The following is a 22,149-nucleotide window of genomic DNA, read 5'->3' on the forward strand; positions in this document are numbered from 1 at the left end:
AAGCTTTGCGAACTCAAGTGTTTAGTTTTTAACTAATAATTATTGTTATACAACTTTTCATTTAGTTTTCATGACTTAGAAATGAATTTAAAAAGCAAGCAGTTTTTATAAAAAAGAGCTGGTGGTAGCGACGAAACGGTATGTATTTTAAGGATATCCATACACTAAGCTTTAAACTTAACCTTAACAAATCATCAGCTAAAACTCTCCCTATTAGAAAGAACAAAGCATAGGTAATTAGGCACAGAAAGACAGACAGACAGACAGAAGGCGACAACTTAGTTTATTGTAGTCAATATGTAATAATATAATCTTATCTTAATATATTATATAAATCTCGTGTCACAATGTTTGTCCTTAATGGACTCCTAAACCACTTAACCGATTATAATAAAATTCGCACACCATGTGGAGTTCGTTCCAACTTGAGAGATAGGATAGTTTAAATCTCAAATCTTAGAGAAAGCGGGCGAAGCCGTGGGCGGTAAGCTAGTATTATATAATACGAAATTATCCCCAAAATAAAGCTCATCATTTTTCACAGCGTTTCTGTTTGTAAGATATCACGTATTATATTGGAGCTCTGATAGGGTCATTGCGCTGGTTTTCGTCCAATTATAGGAGTTGCCAACTTTGTGATACGAAATAAATATTTTGGAGCACCCTTCCTTAAACATATAATTTTTTTTTAAGTCCTTATATAGTCTTCTTTAAGATAATATTAAGGGAAAATAAATCATTTTGATGTATCTTTTTATTTAAATTATTTTCTGCAAAAGTAGGGTAAATGCTAGTTTTCGTCCAAAAAAACTGGTTTTCGTCCTAGTGTAAGCTAGTTTTCGACCACCGTGTAGAAAAAGGAGGGTAGGTCAACTATTAAGTTTAAAATCAATTACAGGTAAAATTATACGTTTATTTAATTAACATTACAATTTCTCACTAACCAGGTTTAGTTTTACTTGTGGTTTTACTAATAATAATCAATATAACTAGTCAACACTGAGATCTATGTAGCACTTGGCAGTCCTTATACCTAGGCGTTAGTGATGACTGTATAATCATTCGTAATAAAGAAAGGAATGCGTTCCTTACAATGTAAATGAAACAAGTAATAATTACAGGACTAAGAAATAACATCAAAAAACAGAAATATTCATTCTAACAACAAAAATTTTCATTCTAATACTTTGTTTATCAAATGAAACGTACTATAAACACACAGCCATAATAATAAGTTTTAGCTACAGAATCTTCAGTGTACGCAGCGTCTTTTTTTTCTAGATTTCTTAGACTCCTTCGAGGCCATCTAAAAACAATAAGATCTTTCTGAGGATACGTTGAGTAAGAGTAAGTATAATAAAAAAATACTGCATTGGCAAAACAGACCTAGAATAAAAGATGATACTCAAGTGTATGATAATCAAGAAAAATACAGTGTATTATGTCTGACCTACCCCCATTTATGCTACGAATAATTGACTCTACTTCACATAAGGAGAATGATACATGACTGAATGAATGACAATATTAGGTACCTACAACACTCTGGCCCTCACCAATTATTTATAAGGAAGATACTTGTTGAGTAGTGCCTTTCCCCCAAGGTTGCCCAAAATAATAAAGCCTTTCCTTCAATGAATTTATTGCTCTTCACAATATATAAGTGTTATTTATGCTAGCCGTTATGCACTACTGACTTTAAATTCTAATAAATCTAAAAAGCGTCGGGGAAACAATGTGGATGCACACATATACAAAAAGCTCGATCAGCGAATTGTACATGTGTGTACCCTACATTATTCCCCCCCTTTTTCAAAAAATAATTATACACTCCAAAGATACAAAGACAAACACAGAAATAACCGTAAAATACAAATGAGATAACAATGCAATACTGAATACATATTAATTCGTAATATTTCATAATGTCACAACAATAAAAATAAGATCTTACATCTAAACGGCTTAGCCTAATTAAAATTGATCGGATTACACTTCACTACACGAATTTATCCATATGTTACAATTAATACAAGTTTAATAAAAATGCTAAATGAGTGACGATATTATTACCTATGTAATCCGATATAACTCACTAAGTAAATAGGTACTAATTATTACAAAAACAGGAAATACTAAATAAGCATCTTCAATGCGTAAAAACAAAACTATCGTATTACTTTATTCTTTCGCAATAGTTACACAAAAATGTAAAATATGCACAATATAATGTTAATCATATTTATGTAAAACATAAAATGAAATGATTAAACAATAATATGAAACAATAAAAACTTTTACTTCAAAACGTTGTATAGTGAACAATTAATATAAAAATTTGTATAAGACGCAATATTACATGTAAACAAATATAAACTTACATTCTAAAAAAATGTATATAAAACACAAGTATAATAAATTGAATTACATACAATACAGATAATACTTCGAATTAAAGACAATAGCTAAATACTGTGTGAAAGTACTATATCGCAAATCGCACGGGTCGTCGGATTACGCGACCGCTCCTAGTTACGCTTATGGGTGGCGCATGCTTAACCGACTTCGATAAAGATGTATTATGTGGAACAATATTGTTCTCAACTGTAACATCATCTTTTAATATAAAGGCTGGCTTTAACCTGTCAATGGAAACGCGTGCGACTCTATCCGGAAATTGTATTTTAAAAACTTTAGAACTACGTTCTAACACTTGATAAGGACCATCATAAGGCGGTTTTAGAGACCTGTATACTGCGTCATCTCTAACAAAAACGTGACTACAACTTTGCAAATCGGAATAAACGAATATTTTCTTTGCGTTCGTCTTATCTCTCGTCGGACGATACTGAGATATAGTTTCACGGATTTTCTCTACCAAACTATAAGGATCGTTTACATCACAGTCATTTGTAGAACTATCGTAGAACTCGCCAGGCAAACGTAAAGTTTTACCGAAGGCCAATTCTGCGGCACTAACATTACTATCAGTTCGTATTGCTGCTCTCAACCCTAACATAACAGTGGGTAATTCGTCTAACCACGTTTTTTTACTACTAAGCAGTCTCGCCATAAGGGCTGCCTTCAACGATCTATGCCACCTTTCCACCGCGCCATTACTTTGTGGGTGGTAAGGTGTAGTACGAATTTTATGAATACCCAAAAATGACATTAACTTTAAAAATAGACTCGACTCAAACTGACGTCCTTGATCGCTAGTAATACGGACGGGACAACCATACCTAACTATCCATCCTTCATAAATATGCTTAGCAACGACGTCTGCAGTAATTTCTTTAACGGGAAATGCTTCAGGCCAACGCGTACATCTATCTATAATTGTTAATAAATATCTAAATCCCTGTGGAGATGTCGGCAATGGACCAACTAAATCCACATGGATATGCTCGAATCGCGAAACTTCCGGGAATTTTCCTATATCCGAAACAACGTGACGCGAAATCTTCGACCTTTGACATGATACACACGCTTTGGTCCATTTCCCTATATCTTTATTCATACTAGGCCAAAAAAATTGTTTAGTGACCATCTTACGAGTCGTACGTATACCGGGATGACTTAGATTGTGAACACTATCGAAAGCAATTTTTCTAAAATACTCTGTTAAATAAGGTCTAATAATATTATTTGAAACTTCGCAATATACTCCTTTTTTACAAGTCGGTAAATACATTTTCTTAAACTTTACATTATTATCGCTATGCCCACTACGTGTCATATTAATCAAGTACTCGTCTTTCGCTTGCGAGTCAGCAAGTTCGGTGAAGTCGAGTACAGTCGGGCAAACAATTGTTTCTACGCGCGATAAAGTATCGGCTACAATATTATCTTTACCGCTAATATGCTGTATGTCGACCGTAAATTCACTTATAAAAAGTAATTGTCGCGTCCTTCTAGGCGTTTCTTTACTGTCATTACCTATTTTAGAAAATGCATGACATAATGGCTTATGATCTGTATATATTGTTAAAGGACGGCCTTCAAACAATTTCCTAAAATATTTAATAGCTTGAAAAATCGCTAGTAATTCCCTATCATAAGTAGAATACTTTTGCTCGGTAGGCGAAAATTTTTTGGAAAAATATCCTAGGGGTATCCACTTACCTTTTACTCGCTGTTGCAATACCGCACCCATACAGGTATTGGAAGCGTCGGTCATCAAGGCTAAGGGAACATCTAAAAGGGGATGTGACAATGTGACGGCATTTTGTAGTCCTATCTTACATTGCACAAAAGCATTATCACTAACATTGTTCCAAATGATTTTCGATTTATCATTTTTCTTAGAATTTACTAAATATTTATTGAGTTCGCATTGATGTGACGCTAAATGAGGTAAATGTGGTCTATAAAAATTGATCATTCCTAAAAATCGTCTTAAATCCGATACTGTAACGGGTTTAGGAAAATTAACTATGGCCTCGACCTTGTCTTTGAGTGGTTTAATTCCATCTACACTTACTTCGTGACCTAAGAATTCTATACGCGACTGTCCGAAGCTACACTTGCTTAAGTTTATAGATATGCCGTATGTATTGAAACGTTCGAATACTAACTTCAAATGTTCTTGATGTAAAGTCTCATTTTCGCTGGCAATTATGACGTCATCTAAGTAACAAAATAAAAAATCGAGACCTTGTAAAACGGTATTGTTCATAAAACGTTGAAACGTTTGTGCGGCGTTCCTTAGGCCAAAACTCATACGGGGAAATTCAAAAAGTCCAAAAGGGGTAATAATAGCAGTTTTTTCTATATCGCATGGGGCAACTTTTATGCAGTGATAGGCTCTATTTATGTCTACTTTTGAATATATTTTTTTATTAGCCAATATAAAAGTAAAGTCGTGTAATCGCGGAACTGGATATCTGTCGGGTTTTGTAATTGCGTTGAGCTGTCGATAGTCTCCGCACGGCCTTAACTCGCCATTCTTTTTAACTACAACATGAAGCGGGCTAGCCCAAGCACTTTTAGAAGGCCTACAGATACCTAATTCTTGCATAACCCTGAACTCTTCCTTCACCTTTTTGTATCTATCCGGGGGCAACGGTCTAGCTCGAGCATGAATAGGTGGGCCGCTCGTCTCTATATAATGCAAAACGTTATGCGATGTAGTTTCTTTAAACGACATCGGCTTAATAATGTCAGGAAACATACTTAGTAAATCGTAATACGGATGACTTTTGCACACAGAATTTAGCGATTGTTGCGTACACGAAACTAAGGAGGCTAATACATGTAAATCGGTAACTTGATCTATTAACTTTTTTCGATACAAATCAACTAATAATTTATGATGTGTTAAAAAATCAGCTCCCAATATTGGCTGTTTGACATCTGCTAAAATAAAATCCCAACGGTACGGTCTTCTTAAATTAAGATTTAAAACAATAGATTTAACGCCATAAGTTGCAATTTCTGTACCGTTAGCAGCGTATAACTTAAGATCGGATCGACATAATTTATTATATTTAAATGGATTTCTAGGTACGGGTAAAACGGAGACATTGGCACCGGTATCTACTAAAAATTTTAAGTTAGTATTTAAATCTGTTACCATGAGACGGCTGCACGGCGTGATGGTACAGACCTCCGCCGTAGTCTGCACCTGCCTCGCTAGTTTTCCGGCTGGGCGGCTGCTGCGCTGGGGCTGGGGCTTCTCTTCCAGGCACACGGTGGGATGCACTTGTGAGCGCGCTGCCGGAACCTGAAGTGGTAGCTGCACAACCAGTCAGGTGCGCCGGGACGACGTCGCTTCGAAGATGACCTTGAAGACTCTCGAAAATTGCGTGACGGTGTTCTGGGTCGCCGGTGTACCGCTCGTGATCGTGAGCGCTCGATGTTTGAAAGGCGCACGTTGATTTTCGCCAATTCCGCCAAAAGGGTGCCGAAACGGTTAGATGTAGGCATCGCCATGTTAAAATTTAAATTCTTCCAATATATTGTCTTCAAAATAATTTTATTGTTATAATTTCTTGTTGTTCTTTGTCGGGGGTCACCAATGTTGAGTAGTGCCTTTCCCCCAAGGTTGCCCAAAATAATAAAGCCTTTCCTTCAATGAATTTATTGCTCTTCACAATATATAAGTGTTATTTATGCTAGCCGTTATGCACTACTGACTTTAAATTCTAATAAATCTAAAAAGCGTCGGGGAAACAATGTGGATGCACACATATACAAAAAGCTCGATCAGCGAATTGTACATGTGTGTACCCTACAATACTGAATAGAAAACTTTTCAATACGTAAAAATAGACGAAAAGTAATGCAAAAGAATGGCTATATTTAATTTTTGGATACTCCAATACTCATTCATGGACGAAAACTAAAACATTTAAAGCTAAATTTAGTTTTCGTCCACTTCTTTAAATATTTTTTTATTTTGGCAGCACTGACATAGCAGTGGACGGAAACCAAAAAAACTAAACTAATAGCAATAAAGATCACTTCGGGAGAAACTATTCAGTATTTTAAAGGTCCGATAAAGTAAAATGACCCTAACAAATATTCACGTAGCTGTTTGAGTTTCCGTCCACTTGGACGAAAACCAAATATTTTGAGAATTTGGTAACCTAATATCCGTCCACTTAATATTTCGAAGAGTATTATAAAAATGTATAATAAACACTTATAATTGCGTTTATTATGCTTATAAATAACCATACGTACCAAAAACATTACGTAAACTAGCTAAAACAGTGATTTACCTTACCATGAACTTTTCTCGCCGGCAAATTTTTCTCTCGCGCGATGACATCTGCAAGGCACGTATGCGAAGCGGCCACATTTACGTTAATTTTTTGAACTCTCTTCTTGTCAAATCAAATTTTAATGTTGATAGTACTGTTGCTTAAACATTATGGACCGTAAAAAGTGCAAACTTGCGCGGGAAGGTAGGTTTGTATTCAAGTTTTACGCACGTGATTGTAGCAGGTCAGTCAAATGGACGAAAACAGAAGCTGGACGGCAAACCAGCGCAATTACCCTACTAATCACAGAATTGCTTGTCGAATGAAAAGGAAGGAAGGAATCTCTTTGGTACCAAGTTTAGAATCTTTGTTGCTAATCTGAGGATCTAGAATTCTTTCTCTATACTATGGAAGGAACTTTAAATTGTAGAGAAGATGACCTGTGTTTAAATTTTTAACTTAAAAAATCTATTATAAAAGGTAAAATTACAAATTAAAACTTTAATTTTAGGTAACCAGTTACTAGTTTTTACTTAAAAAATACTTTCAGTACCGGTGGTAAATATATTCAGTTCAATATTTTAACGATTCAAAAGTGCTTCTAAAAAAATTTAGTTGACTGTTGAGTCAATAAATGTTAGAATTTGAGTTTGACTTTAAAATATGTACTTAAGATCGTAGCCTCCTTTTAAACAGTGATAAATAGCCAATCGTTACAACCGAGGAGGTGGATTCTATCTCTGTTAGGAATCTTGAAAATAAAAGGGTTTCTTTAGTAGAGCAGTAAACGGCCCCATCTATTTTGTAAAGAAAATTGATCTTGAAATGCATCTGCATCTTATAAGCGCATTTGCCTCTTGAATGAAGTATAGTGCCTGTAAAAATCTATGTAAATCTATACTTAATATTATAAAGCTGAAGAGTTTGTTTGTTTGAACGCGCTAATCTCAGGAACTACTGGTCCGATGTGACAAATTCTTTCGGTGTTAGATAGCCATATCGAAGAAGGCTATATACATTATACATATATCATCTTTAATATATCATCACGCTAACAGGAGCGGAGCAATGCGGGTGAAACCGCGGATCACCGCTAGTTTTAGATAATTACAACTATTCTTACTAGTTTTCAAATATTTTATTTTAAAACTACCAGCTGTGCTCTGTGGTTTTAGCCCGGACAAAACTACGCAAAAACTTTCATACCAAATTTCATTCAAATCAGCGCTGTGGTTTACCCGTCAAAGTATAGATAACAGACAGACATTTACATTTATAGTATTTGTATGGATGTGGATTTATACATAATCTTTATAAAAATTTGTTTGTTTTTTTAACCAGCTGAGTTCTGGAACTACTAGACTGACTTTTAAAATTCTATTGGTGTTAGTTATGTATACGGAAGAAGTCGGGGATTACCGCTATCGCTCGCGTTTTCAAAGAAACCCATATAGTTCCCGTTCCTGCGGGATTTCCGGGATAAACAGTAAAACAGGAGCCTATGTCTTATTCTGGGTCTTCAGTTACCTACATAGGTACCAGATTTCATTGTAATCGGTTCAGTTGTATTTGTGTGAAAGAGTAACAAACATCCATCCACCCTTACAAACTATCGCATTTATAATATTAGTAGGATACTGACTAGGAGTTCCATAACTATCTACATTCCATAAAATATCTAACATACCTACATCTATAACTAATAACACATCATATACAAAAGCCATTCATTTCCCTCAAGCGGCAATTATTTTAACAAAAATGTAATGTGAAGTTCGTCAGGATGCTGGCTTGGCTCTCAGCCAAGAACGGAACGTCTATTCGAGTGTGTCTAGTTTGAATGTGACGTCATAGATAACCCTATTTTATTAGGCGGGTTTAAAGTTTGTATTATTTAAACACACTCTCGCCTGAAATGGATAGAATACAGTTTCTGTCCTTTCTGGATTTTACCTCCCTTAAAAATGCGTACTTTGTAAGTAGTAAGCGTAGGTATGTATTTATCTTTGATAATAATATCTAATGGAAGCACAAACATTCTATATATTTATGCAGAACGTCTACAGTACAGTAGTCTAGGAATAGTTAAGAAATAATTACAATTTACAAACAATGCTCATTCTATTGTAAACTTAATAATAATTGTTAAGCCCTCGTTATTTTCACGCTTATAGATAGATGCGATCTGTATTCTTTATAGTTAAGACTGCATCTTCATGAAGCGCGAATACATCTATACATATAATAAATCTGTAGAAGGGTCAATTCTGTACTTTGAAAATATTGAAAAAATAAATACCAGGGGGTGTTACTGGATCGATACCAAACCCAAATATGTGATTAAAAAATTTTTTGTCTGTCTGTCTGTCTGTCTGTCTGTCTGTATGTGAAGGCATCACGTGAAAACTAGCGGTTCGATTTCGATGAAACTTGGTATAATTGAAAATCAAACGAACTTACCAAGTGAAGTTCGATGACAATTATGTGAGCAGCTTCATTCGAAGCGATTTATATTGACGTGGTGTAGTAGCGTTCCTAGCCTGAGCCTTGCACGGGTTTTTTAAAGGTATAAGTATTATTAATTTAAATTTATACTTTTATAATTTTTAAATTATACTTTTTTTTTTTTTTTTTTTGTGGCAACACTTTTTACCCCTACCATTTACCCCCATCATTTCTCAAACGGTTCGTTACGATGTGTAGGTCATTTGTTGAGAGATATTTCACATTTTGTATTTATATAGGGCAGGGAATATATTAAAATGTTATGTAATACGTTTGTTGTCGAATTAACCGTAATCTTAGGGTGGGTATCTATAAATCGCTTCGAATGAAGCTGCTCACATAATTGTCATCGAACTTCACTTGGTAAGTTCGTTTGATTTTCAATTATGTTTCGCAGCTTCATTCTTTGCGATTTATATTGACGTGGTGTAGATGTTTAGAGTAAATAAAATGTGAAATGGTGATAAAAATTGAAAAACTTATGGTAAGTTTCATATTTTTATTTGCAATAATCAATTAACTATAAATATTATAAATCACACATTATTTTCATAATTTAACCATTAATTATTTTTCTTGCAGGTTACAATCATTATTAGATAACAATGTTTTAGCAAAGCTGGTAGGATCAGTAATTACATGTCTATTGTAAAACTTAGCAAATACTGCAGAAGAATCAGACCATCCCGCAGTTTTGCGTATAACATCAATGTTGACCCCAAGTCTATTGGCAGTGGATGTGGACGCATGGCGAGTACTATGAGCACTAAATATAGAAGTATCTACTCCGCTGTTATGAAGCGTGTCCTTTATCCATTTACTGAGCGTCTGGGAGGTAACTTTTGAGTATGGTTTTTTAAAACTAATAAATAAATGATCATTATGTCGAAGTGTTGATGTTTTATTTACGTACGATTCTAGACATTTGGCTGGACAGATTTCCGAGCGACTATTGAAGTAAGGAATTCTTAAAAGAGGCTGTAACGAGTACGGCTTAGAAGTTTTAATTAAATCTGAAATCATTATTATTATTTCACTTGTGCCTCTTATATCAATGTCCTTTAATTTAATAAGAGCAAGTGTTTGTACTCGATGCGCTGTTACCAAAGCCAATAGAGTTGCAGTCTTTTTGGAAAGAGTTTCCAAACTGAGTTCATTATTTGGCCACTGTTGGGCTAAATGTTCGAGAACTATACTCGGATCCCAGGTTATATGATATTTAGGATTTGTTGGCCTCGATTTGAAAACTCCTTTCATAAAGCGTTTTACCCTATCATCTTCTAAATTAGATAAAATTAATGATAAGGCAGACTTATAGGAGTTAATGGTACCGTATTTAGCACCTTTATTAAATAAATCGGTAAGAAAATGTAAAACTACAGGGACAGATGCAGAGATGTAGCTATAGTTGTGGGTACTGCAGTAGTTTATCCATGTCTTTATGCAGCCATCGTATTGTTTGTAGGTAGAATCAGATAACGATGATAACATTATCTGTACCGTACTTGGTGACAAGCCTTTCCTTAGTAAAGCTTGCCTGAAAGCTTCGCGGCAACCAACTTCAGAGTTCTGTGTAGGTTGTGGTTGATCCTGAAGGGAGAAGTTAATAAATTAATATCAGGTGCAAAATATATGGGCTTGGTTGTCATTAATTTCTGAAAAATTGGGAACCAGGGTCGCGTAGGCCAATACGGTACCACAACTATACCCTCTGCCTTTTCTTTTATAATCTTTTGCATTACCTTTGTTATTAAACAAAAGGGGGGAAATGCGTAAAAGAACTTATTTTTCCATGAAACCGTAAATGCATCTATCGCCCATGCATCAGGATCGTTTTTCCAAGTTACATAGGTATGACACTTTGCATTACATCTACTTGCAAACAAATCTATTTTAGGGACACCAAAATTAATAGTTATCTCATCGTATGCATTTTGGTTTAGTTCCCATTCTGTATCGTGAAATTTCTTCCGCGATAATTGGTCTGCTTCACAATTATCCTTTGTATTTATATAGGATGCAAAAATAGTTATTTTACGCATTTCACACCACTGCCAGATTTCTCTGGTAACCACATTAAGGTGATCATATTGAATACTACCCATTCTATTTATACAAGAAATTGCGGTGACATTATCAATTCTTAGCAAGATTCGAGAAGAACATAAATTCTTCGCGAAGGATTTAAGGGCAAGAAAAGCTGCTTTTAATTCTAACTCATTAATATGCAATGTTTTTTCACATTCTCTCCAGTAGCCAAAACATTTATTGTTATTACAATAGGCGCCCCAACCGGTGTTAGATGCATCTGAATAAATCTCTAAATTAAAATCTTCAATCCCGAGAGGACAATTACCTATATCTATATTACGGATCCACCAAAGCATATCCGATTTTAAATTATCTGGAATTTTAATTATCTGTTCGTAGCTAGCGTTTTTAAGCAAACACATATATTTATACTGTTCGAAAATTTTAGTATATAACCAAGCATATTGAATTGCGGGACAAGCTGAAATTAATAAACCGATAAATTGAGCAAATTCTCGTAATTTGCATTTTTTAGTATTTAAGACGGTGGAAACTTTTTCTTTAATTTTTAACTTCTTATCGTCGGGTAGTTTTAATAACATATTATTGGAGTCGAATACAAAACCTAAAAATTTGCATTGCATCTTTGGTACTAACGAACTTTTCTCTAAGTTAATCAAAAAACCTAGTCTTTCAAAAAGTGTTTTGGTCAAAGTTATGTTTTCTTGGCATTCTAATAGTGTTCTACCAATACAAAAGACATCATCAAGATAAACGACTGATATCATACGATGAGTTTTTCTTAAAAATTCAAATATAGGTTTTTAGAAGTTTTGTAAACACGAACGGTGCGGTGCATAAACCAAATGGCAAACAATTAAATTCGTAAAGGACTCCATCATACTCAAACCGTAAGTACTTTCTGTGCATTTTATTTACTGGTACTAAAAAATAAGCATCTTTTAAATCGATAGTTGCCATGAAACAGTTTGGAGTTATCAACTTTGACGCAGTACGATAATCCTCCATTTTGAAATGTTTAGTTTCAATGAACTTGTTAAGGCATTTTAAATTAAGAATAAATCTCTTGTCACCATTTGGTTTAGACACTAGGAAAATAGAGGATAAAAACTCGCCCGGTTCATGGTTACAATGCGATATGGCATTTATAGATAATAATTTCGACAGACACGTAGGTATCAAAATCTTGTCGTTCTTGTTCCGTTTTAGGATACACACTAGGCTTATCGGTTCTAAACGGATAAGACTTAAAAGGTATAGAATAACCTTTAACCCACGATAAAATGATTTGATCATTAGTTATATTACGCCAGTTATTAAAATAATGCTGGAGTCTTCCAGCATATCGCACCTGGTCGATTATTGCCTCCGCTGCGGAGCTGGTGTCTTCGAAGGCGGGTACGTCCGGTCGGGGGGTCGTCGTGCACTGTTGCTCGGAGGTGGACGCGACGCTATGTTGGGCACACGAGCGAAACGGTTGTCGTGGCGTTTGTTGTCCGCCTGGCGCTGCTGAGGAACATAGTTCAAACGGCCCTTGTTGGCTTGATTAGTCGCCACAGATACACTAGGTCTATTTTTAGGTTTTTGTATATTCTTTAAAGATTCACCTGACTGTTGGATAGACTTGGCCGCTTTAAGTTTGTCCGAGATATTCTCACCGAACAGTAACGCATCTCGTTTCGTTTCTATTAGGGCGTCTTTTAATTTGGTGTTAATCGAGGATATTACAAATTTTCTTCGTGTCCTCGTTTCAGCATGATGGCTGTCACACAGTAAACGACACGCATCACTTAAAGGCTTTAAAATTTTTTGTTTTGACGTCTCATTCGCTATGACCATTTGGGTGACTGTTGCAAGAGCAGACAGTGCAACCCCAAGTTGTTTTTGCCTGTAGCTGAGCGACGTGTCTCTTTTAATTAAAGCTTCAGGCAGTGCAGCCTTTACCTCCGGGTTGAGAGCAGGGGCCAGCAACAAATCGCAATTATTGGGAACTAGATATTCTTTGTAAAGGATATCTTTTATTTCCTTAGGAAGTCCTTTGGAAAGGATGTCCTGCCATCTGCTGGCTACATCCTTATGGATCGCAGGGCCGAGCGAGGTGTCGGTTTTTGGAGCGTCTCCTAACAATTGAAGGACGTCTTCATCCAGCTCCAGCTCTTCATTTTGTTTATCATTGTCCACCGATGTTCCCGGTTGCGGTTCAACAACCTCATCAGGTCGTGGCGAGTCGGGACGTGGCGCGATTTCTTGAGGTGACAAAGGCGGACATGGTGATAACGGTCGAGGTGCCTCATCAGTTTGGTGATCCCTCAGTGGCGACTGGCAGTATAAAGACCCAGGGGATGGCACATCCAATGGTTCGCCTGCAAAAACATTTCTATATAGCAAATGTTTTTTAAAAACAGCGACAGTATCAGCCCAAGTATAGCAGTACGCGTCGCTTTATTTGTGATAGAAGAAACCCAAGTATGGTATCCTCGCATCACTAAGCATTGATTAATGTTGATGATAGTAACAGCCCAATTTTAGCAGTACGCATCACTAATTAATCAAAACAAAAAACCGTTGTATTTTTTAAAAATTACCAACTTACTTATCATATTTTCTTCCGACGAATCGCTTGTAGATTGATTTGCTCTTTTGGCAAGCCGATTTTCTAGTTTTTTAATCTTTCGTCTAATTTCTTCGTCCGTCTTTTCATGTTTCCTTTTCTTCCCCATATTGAGCACTAATTATTTTAATTTTTTAAAATTCAAAAATTATTTTATCGGAGACGTGCGAAGGCTTGAGCACGGAAACGCAGAATGACCTACACATCGTAACGAACCGTTTGAGAAATGATGGGGGTAAATGGTAGGGGTAAAAAGTGTTGCCACAAAAAAAAAAAAAAAAAAAGTATAATTTAAAAATTATAAAAGTATAAATTTAAATTAATAATACTTATACCTTTAAAAAACCCGTGCAAGGCTCAGGCTAGGAACGCTACTACACCACGTCAATATAAATCGCAAAGAATGAAGCTGCGAAACATAATTATACCTTATTATCCTGGGCGTAAAATAGGATACTTTTTATCCTGGAAAAATACGTAGAAAAAATTAATCGTAATTTTTCAGTTTTATCCATAGACGTTGTTCCGTAGAACCGCGAACACACGTTGCGTATTATTATAGGCCTAGCCGTATTTGGGAATTGGGTCCAATAGATATTTATAAGATGTTATTGTCAGAGGTCTCGAAATGGAGAAATAAACCATCCACGCGAAGACCGACATCCGCGCGGACGGAGTCGCGGGCGGGAGCTAGTACCTAATATATTTCGCTTATTATTGAGATAACTTACGTAGTTAGGTAAATTTTGTATGAAAATGCTTTGGTCTGTTGCACATGATGTGAGTACAATCAAATAAATTATGATGAAAATTGGTACTTCAAATATTAAACATAAGTGGAAGTACCTACCTAAATGGAATAGTACCTACTAATACAATGATTTTTAGTGTCATAAATTTCAATATTTAAATAGAAGTATTTTTAAGAACTTAAGTGTACAACGTTACTGTAATATTATGTACTTTGTTATGCAGTATTTTTTAGTAAATAATAGCGATCCTGAAATCATTTTTAAGATATTTGCAGTTAAATTTTTACAATAAATCTAATAAATAAGGTACGGTATTTATATTTATTTATTTATTTATATTTATAAATTAAAACAAGACACTAAAATTCAACATCTCTTTGATTCGGCAAGTCCAGTGAGATTTTCAGAATCTAAATCCAGTCTCTATAATAAAGACTAGAAGGAAATACATCAATCTTACCTGAAGAAAGAGCCTATTGTTCGAAAAGGTAATGCCTGTGTTTTGGTTCTACGCCAGGTCAGTTTTATTTTATTCGATATTTATTTTCTATAGAGTGATATTTTGGCTCGTATTGCATCAGGCTGAAAGACTTAAGTTTAGTGCTTACGTACCTATAGGTTATTTTCTCAAAAAATCATTTAAGTAAAAATTTTGTTGTTGCAATTATTATTAAAATATTAACCCAGCATCAAAAATGTCCTAGGTAAAAGATTTTTTTTATTCCGGGTGATATTAAGCTGAACCCATCCTGAATCGCCTTGTTCATAATATTATTATAATCAAAAATATATAATGAAAACAAAGAAAAAAATATAATAATATGCTCTGAAAAATCTATGAAAAAGCCGCAATATAGAATAAAACGATTTAAAGTACAAATGCGACAACACAATTTTGAACAATCTTGCCATTTGGGAAACAACTGCATAATTAGGGCTGTTGCGAACTTTTTGATTATACGACCTCTGGAGTTAGGCTGCTTATAGACTTAACTAGATTATAATGAAATTTCTTCAATATAAAAAAGATGAAAAATTAAGAATACTGTAAAACACCAACCTTTTTTGATAATATACCTACATAAAGTAATTGTAATCTTAAATTAATATTTAAGTAGATTCCTATATGTTATTAAGTTTTTTTTTATGCTAATTACTTATAATTGTTGAATTTTCTTTTAATTTCAGATTCATCAGTGGTGATTACAGACACAAGCAAGTACCTAAGCAATGGATACAACGTTCAAAAAACAGTCAAGTTCAAAATGTTTATTTTGGCAATTTCTACAATAATATAAAAGCAGTTGTTTTCTTCGATTTTTTCAACCCCAAGCCACCTGTAATATAAAAGAAAGTATTAAAAAAATAAATATGGTTAAAAAAGATTATTTCTTTATTTTGTACCTATCCATTATTCCTTATATTCCCGAATTTAATATTTTCACAAACACAAATTTTTATTTTTTAACCTACAAGTTTTTATTTTTATTTATTTACAAGAATAACTCAAACTATTTATATGGGACTAGGTTTCCGCCCGCGGCTTCGCCCGCGCAGTCAAAGAAACTCCCGCATAGTTCCCGTTCCCGTCGGATTGTGTCATTTTCCTGGGATAAAAAGAAGCCTATGTCCTTTCTCGGGTATCAAAATATGTCTATACCAAATTTCATGCAAATTGGTTCAGTAGTTAAGGCGTGATTGAGTAACAGACAGACAGACAGAGTTACTTTCGCATTTATAATATTAGTATGGATTTACATACACTACACGTCATTCTAACCCCGCCAATCGCTATTTTAAATTATTTTAGTGTAAACATGCGTAGAGCATTCTTTCGTTGTTCTTAGTGCGTTCGTAAAGATTCAATGCAATTCTATACACTGAATACGAGTTTTCGTTTACACTAAAAGATCACTCTTGCTCTAGCTCTATGTTCGTTTGATGTAAATGCACCGTTAGTGAAATTCATTCATTTAAATAAATAAATACACCCTCACATATAAAATTAAATGCATAATATAAAATCACCAAGTTTGTGGCAAGCTTAATCCTTTAACTCGCTCGGGAACCAAAATCTGTAAACTAAAGTATGCACCGCAAATCCTAAATAATGTACAGGAATAATGCAGTACTGTAAGATTACTTGGTTTTACTTTGCATTTTATGGTACTTCTGCTTATCTATATCAAAATAATGACACTTTATGGTCGGAATTTGAGTTTTTTTAGGGAGAGTTTATCTCTTTTATAGGTTCAATAAAATAATTTTCAGTAGTAGGTACCTAGTAATTCTGTTTAACAGGTTTAACCTAACTCAATAGACAATTCATAGGATTTCTTGGTTCCACAACTAGGTACGTGAAAGAATAAGCACAGGTAGCTTTTATTATGTCTTAGCGTGATGATAGTGAATATAGCTTATAGCCTTCCTCGATTAATGGGGTATCTAACGAAAGAATTTTCCATACCGGTCTAGTTGTTCCTGAGATTAGCGCGTTCAAACAAACAAACGAACAAACTCTTCAGCTTTATAATATTAGTATAGATTTGGTTTTAAATCTTCAGACATTTGATTCTAAATTCTAAGCGACCCAAAAATCATCAAAAATAATAATTACCAAACATAAATAGGACTAATCTGACGTAAGTAATAGCAATAATATATAACACATCTGTGAGAAATGAGAAACGAACAAAATAAAACTAATCATAGAACGTAATTAGATATTTTTTGGGTTGCCTGGTAGAGATCGCTGCCAGCGATAAGGCCGCCTACTGTACATTGGTTAATTTGTTGTTAAGTTTATAAAATGTATCATGTCTGGTGTACAATAAAGTATTTTTCATTCATTCATTCATTCATTCATATTAATTTTAAAACGTAATTAGTTCTCTCACATGGTCAATTATAAAAATATAAGAAAAATGTTGCAAGTCGTTACGTAAAAACTTTTCTACTCGGAATGTCGTAGGAATCTAATTAACGAGCTTAGCAAATGTTGCAACACTTTTTATAAAAATATCATCAATATTATTTTAAGTTTTATAATAATTAATGTTACATTAAAGAGACGATGGTGACAATTATAATTATAATAACATGTACCTATAAAATTGTAATACCTAGTTACCTTAGATAAGATTATTTTTAAAAATATAGATGTATTTATTATTAACAGTCGAAAACTACACACTAGGTAGCTAGGTACATACACAAAATTTAACCAATCATTAACCATCTCTCAGAAGAAATCACCAGATACCTACCATAATATTGACAAATATGTATTTTCCTATAAATTCAAAACCAACTAAATTCTGGCTCACATACAAGATACAAGTGAACTTCAATTGGCGTTATTTATACTTTGTCACGTACAATTTGGATGAAAGCCTGAATCATATCATGTCTATTCACTACTATGATGTTATTACAGCCTATGGCCTATGGGTCAATAGTATTTATTAAAAACTATACTTACATTTAGACTATATTTTTACACTCATCCGTGGTTTTACCCGCATTGCTCCTCTCATATTGGTCTTAGCGTGGTGATAAATATAACTATAGTCTTTCTGGATAAATGAGCTATCTAGAATCGAACTTTTCAAATCGGACCAGGTAATTTATGTGATTAGCGTGTTCAAGTAAACAAACAAACTCTTCTGCTTTATAATACTAGTGTATATACCTGTTACAATCGTAATATACCTCATATCATCATAAATATTATAATACATACTTGAAATTACCTATTATGTATGTTGCATAAAAAACCTAAGTACCTATTAGGTAAAATATACTCATCTTCCTTTAAGCTAAAGTTTCTGTATTTATCTCATGACATAGTTCCTCTTTCTCGCTCCCATTTTGCCAAAACTGCATAACGTCGCATAATGTATTGATGTAATAATACGATCATCATCTGCATGATTATAATAATATAAAAGCTATGGCACCTGACATTTTGGCAAGTTGCCAAACGGTGAAGCCAGTATGCACGTATGTCGACCACTGCGCTTGAATTTTTATTCTTAATATCTCTAGTTACCTTGGAATTCTCGTAAAATATGAGATGGACCGGTTTTCTATATGGTACCTTATTGTACAGGTTTCAAAGAAAGTTACGCTCTTCTGGAATTATAATAAGAGTAATCGAAAATCTAAAAAAATTGGATGATTTGTTATGACTTCATTTTTAAGAAAAAACTGGTAGATATAAAATGTGATTGAATTTTTAAGATCCTTTTATTTTTTGATTAGAACAAAGTATTTGTCCCTGTCTTCTTTTTATAGAAAAGGGAAATTCTTTATTGGTACGTTTCCATATTTTTCTCAACATGACACACAAAAATTGTATCTATAAAAAAGCGCTAACAACAAGATGTTTCTTCCCAAACAAGCTTTATTTTTATTTCAAAAGCAGGTATCGTGTATCCGTATTTTATAAATATTTAAGTCACGGATCTCAACTTTGGCATCACATACTGGCCGTATGCCATGAACTTCTTGCGTTCCGGCTAATTAAATTATCGTGAATCTTACCCTGGTTTCCAATTCAGAGGACCGAGAAGACCAGATGCGTTTGACATCTGTTTCAATGATCGATTTTTATTTGAGAGTTCCAAGTTTGTGGTCGTGTCAGGAATGTGACAAGGGATAATTTCCAATAGTTCCTGATTTATGTGCTTTGGTTTGGTAATTCTTGATCTAACTGTTTCTATATATTAATTAAGTACTTACTTAAATGGGGACACATTCCACAAATTATATAGGTAAACAAAAATAGTTACAAGATGAAGAATAAAGCCTGGATAGCGACAGGCTACTTTTTGCCCAAATACAACGACTGGTTTCTTCGTGACAGGATTTTATCCTTCCTAAAACAACAATTAGTTTAAAAGTCCAATACTAATAATTATTATAACACAGAAATTACACTGCTCTTTTATCATAATTATGCCTTCGAAACACTTTACTAAAATATCCTTATAATTTTGATAAACACAACTGTTCAAACATTATGACAGGTTAGGCTGAAACCCGAGAAAATTTCGGGAATATAACAAATTGACGTCAACACAAGACGTTGTTTATTGAAATATTAGAGGCTTCGTAGGACACCTTGATTAATTGCATGTTCCTTGTGTGTGTATTCAATATTATAGACTTGTTCTAGTGCTTGTAAACATAATTATGTGAGATAATTAAGAACCTAGGACCTAACTCTCGAACGACTTTCCGTGGCAGGTTTTTTAATTCAACCATATCTTAATCTTACAATTCATGAAGATGTCTGATTGAATTTTTTATAGCTTTAAACTTGCTTTAAAGATGTGCGTTTAGTTTTACTTTTGATGGGTATTGGTAAACGAAAATACAGCAAAATTTTTTATCGAAGTAACTATCCATCGATCGAACATATTATTTTTTAGGAAAGCAAAATAATATTAAAAATTCAAATAGCTCATTTGAATTTTTAATATTATTTTGCCTACCTAAGGGTGCTTTTCCACCAATAATGTGCGATAATTGCACATTTGACATTATTGGTGGAAATATGACTACGGAAACAGCTGATGATAAAGGTATCAGACAGGGACATCAATTTATAATGATCAATGAATTTGACAATTAATGTCAAGTTTGCAGATAAAGCTCTATTTGATTGTTTTCCGATTAAACCAATTAATTTCTACTGATCTACTATGTTGAAATACATCAGTTATATACGATTTAGTAACGTATGCATTGAATGCAAGTTTCAAACCATTTGTTAACTGGTGGTCACAATTCATTTGCATAATTTAATTCGGAATTCGGCCACAGATAATATCGCGTTCAATTAATCTATTCGTGTTGTAGAAATGGCGGGAATTTTGACTTTTTAGAAAATATACAAATTGAAAATAGTGCTGAAAAATACTGGCATGAAATAGAGAGTGTATTTTATGATATTACTTTGTATAATATATAGTCAGTGATATATCGATGCTTCGGTCGCGTTTTATACTTACGAATAAAAATGTTTTTCTAGGTCATCTATCTGTATTAGAGATACGCAATTACGGGAGTGGTAATTTGTATTGTAACTGGTAACTTCTTCAAGGAATATTTTAGAAAAAAAACTATATATCACTTATTTAGTTGTTTTATCTAAAAGTGAGAGGGGACAGCAATAACAGTGAATAATAATTGATTTATAATAATTATAGGTAGTTACTCTCTTTATCTTAAAAAAACTCTACCATTGATTGAAAACATTACAAGAAGGGAATATATTGAAATAAAACAAACTCTTTTCAATAGTAACATCTTTAACAAATTATATCAAAATACACAAAGGTCTCATCTTTCTATCAATCACTATATAAAATACTGAAAGCTTGTAACAAATTCATGTCTTGATTCCATAAAATACTGCAACTTAAATATTTTAGACGACGAAAACATTCCTGTATTTCAGTCACGCTATTCGTCCACAGAGGCTTATGTATGTGTGTGAACCCATGCATGTGTGTGTATCTGATAGGTTCATTCCGGCTGATTGCACTTAGAAAAATATCTCTTGAGAATTTGTATGGAATTCACATTCATTTATGCTATAAGGCGAGTGACTTATTCTAGGACGTAAAAGAATTTGCTACGACGTTACAGCTTCTATGACTTATCATCATCATCAGCCCATGTTCTGCAGGGATATAGGCCTTCAATAGTGTTCTACTATTTATACTACGTAATGTTTTTTTTTTATTTACTCTGTGTTTTAATCGAATATATAGTTTCTTATTATTATAATTATACTTATATTATGTTACCTACTTATAATGTTATATTATAAAAACGGATTTGGATGAAGCCTCAGTAAAATAGCATCAGAATACCACATAAGTTTTAGAAATATTTGATTTTTCTCCTCATGGCGACCTTTCAGCATGTTTTAGGAACCTTTCTCTCCTACAATGCAAACGTGAATATAGCTATAAATAGAAACCTTTGTCCTTAATTTTCAAAGAGCCCATTTAATTTCGAGGAAATTAAATTTATATACTTCATACATTTATATTTATATACTACATTCTCGTGAATTTTTAATGTGAGTACAAAAACCAGAAAATGTTCGCGTTTCTCTTAACTTTCTCAAGTCTAATAAACTCAAGTCTATGAATAAGATGGGAAGGAAAATATGAAAATATCGTGAAAGTGGAATGCACGTATTTTAAAAGAAAAGTGGCTGAAGACGGCAAAAAATAAGATTTTTTTATACGTGAATTTTTATTCACGTTGTGAGAGTACATCGTGTAGGTATAGTAGGTATATATAGAATGCTAAAATGTAGGTTATATAAATAAAAAAAAGTTTGTATGTAGGTACTACATTTTCATTTGGGTTTACGTATATTGTTTCTTTCTATAGTACCTAGACGAAAGATATAAAATATTTATTTATTTTACCTGTATCTACAAATAGGAAACCTTAGAATTAATTACATCTATAAACAGAGTACAATTAACTTGGCGGC

At 33.7% G+C, this 22,149-nt stretch overlaps 1 protein-coding gene across 1 annotated transcript; it reads right to left on the reverse strand.

Annotated features, from left to right (window-relative positions):
* Window positions 1–9,697: 9,697 nt before the first annotated feature.
* LOC123702872 lies at window positions 9,698–13,554 on the reverse strand. The gene is made up of 3 exons (XM_045650704.1): window positions 12,872–13,554; window positions 12,616–12,773; window positions 9,698–10,802 (listed from the first exon to the last, which is right to left on the reverse strand). Exons 1-3 carry the CDS (start codon window positions 13,101–13,103, stop codon window positions 9,780–9,782), a joined length of 1,413 nt encoding a protein of 470 aa, XP_045506660.1. The 5' UTR covers window positions 13,104–13,554; the 3' UTR covers window positions 9,698–9,779.
* Between the last annotated feature and the right edge of the window lie 8,595 nt (window positions 13,555–22,149).

The sequence above is a fragment of the Colias croceus genome, chromosome 24 (genome assembly GCF_905220415.1).
Source record: "Colias croceus chromosome 24, ilColCroc2.1".
NCBI classification, from domain to species: domain Eukaryota; kingdom Metazoa; phylum Arthropoda; class Insecta; order Lepidoptera; family Pieridae; genus Colias; species Colias croceus.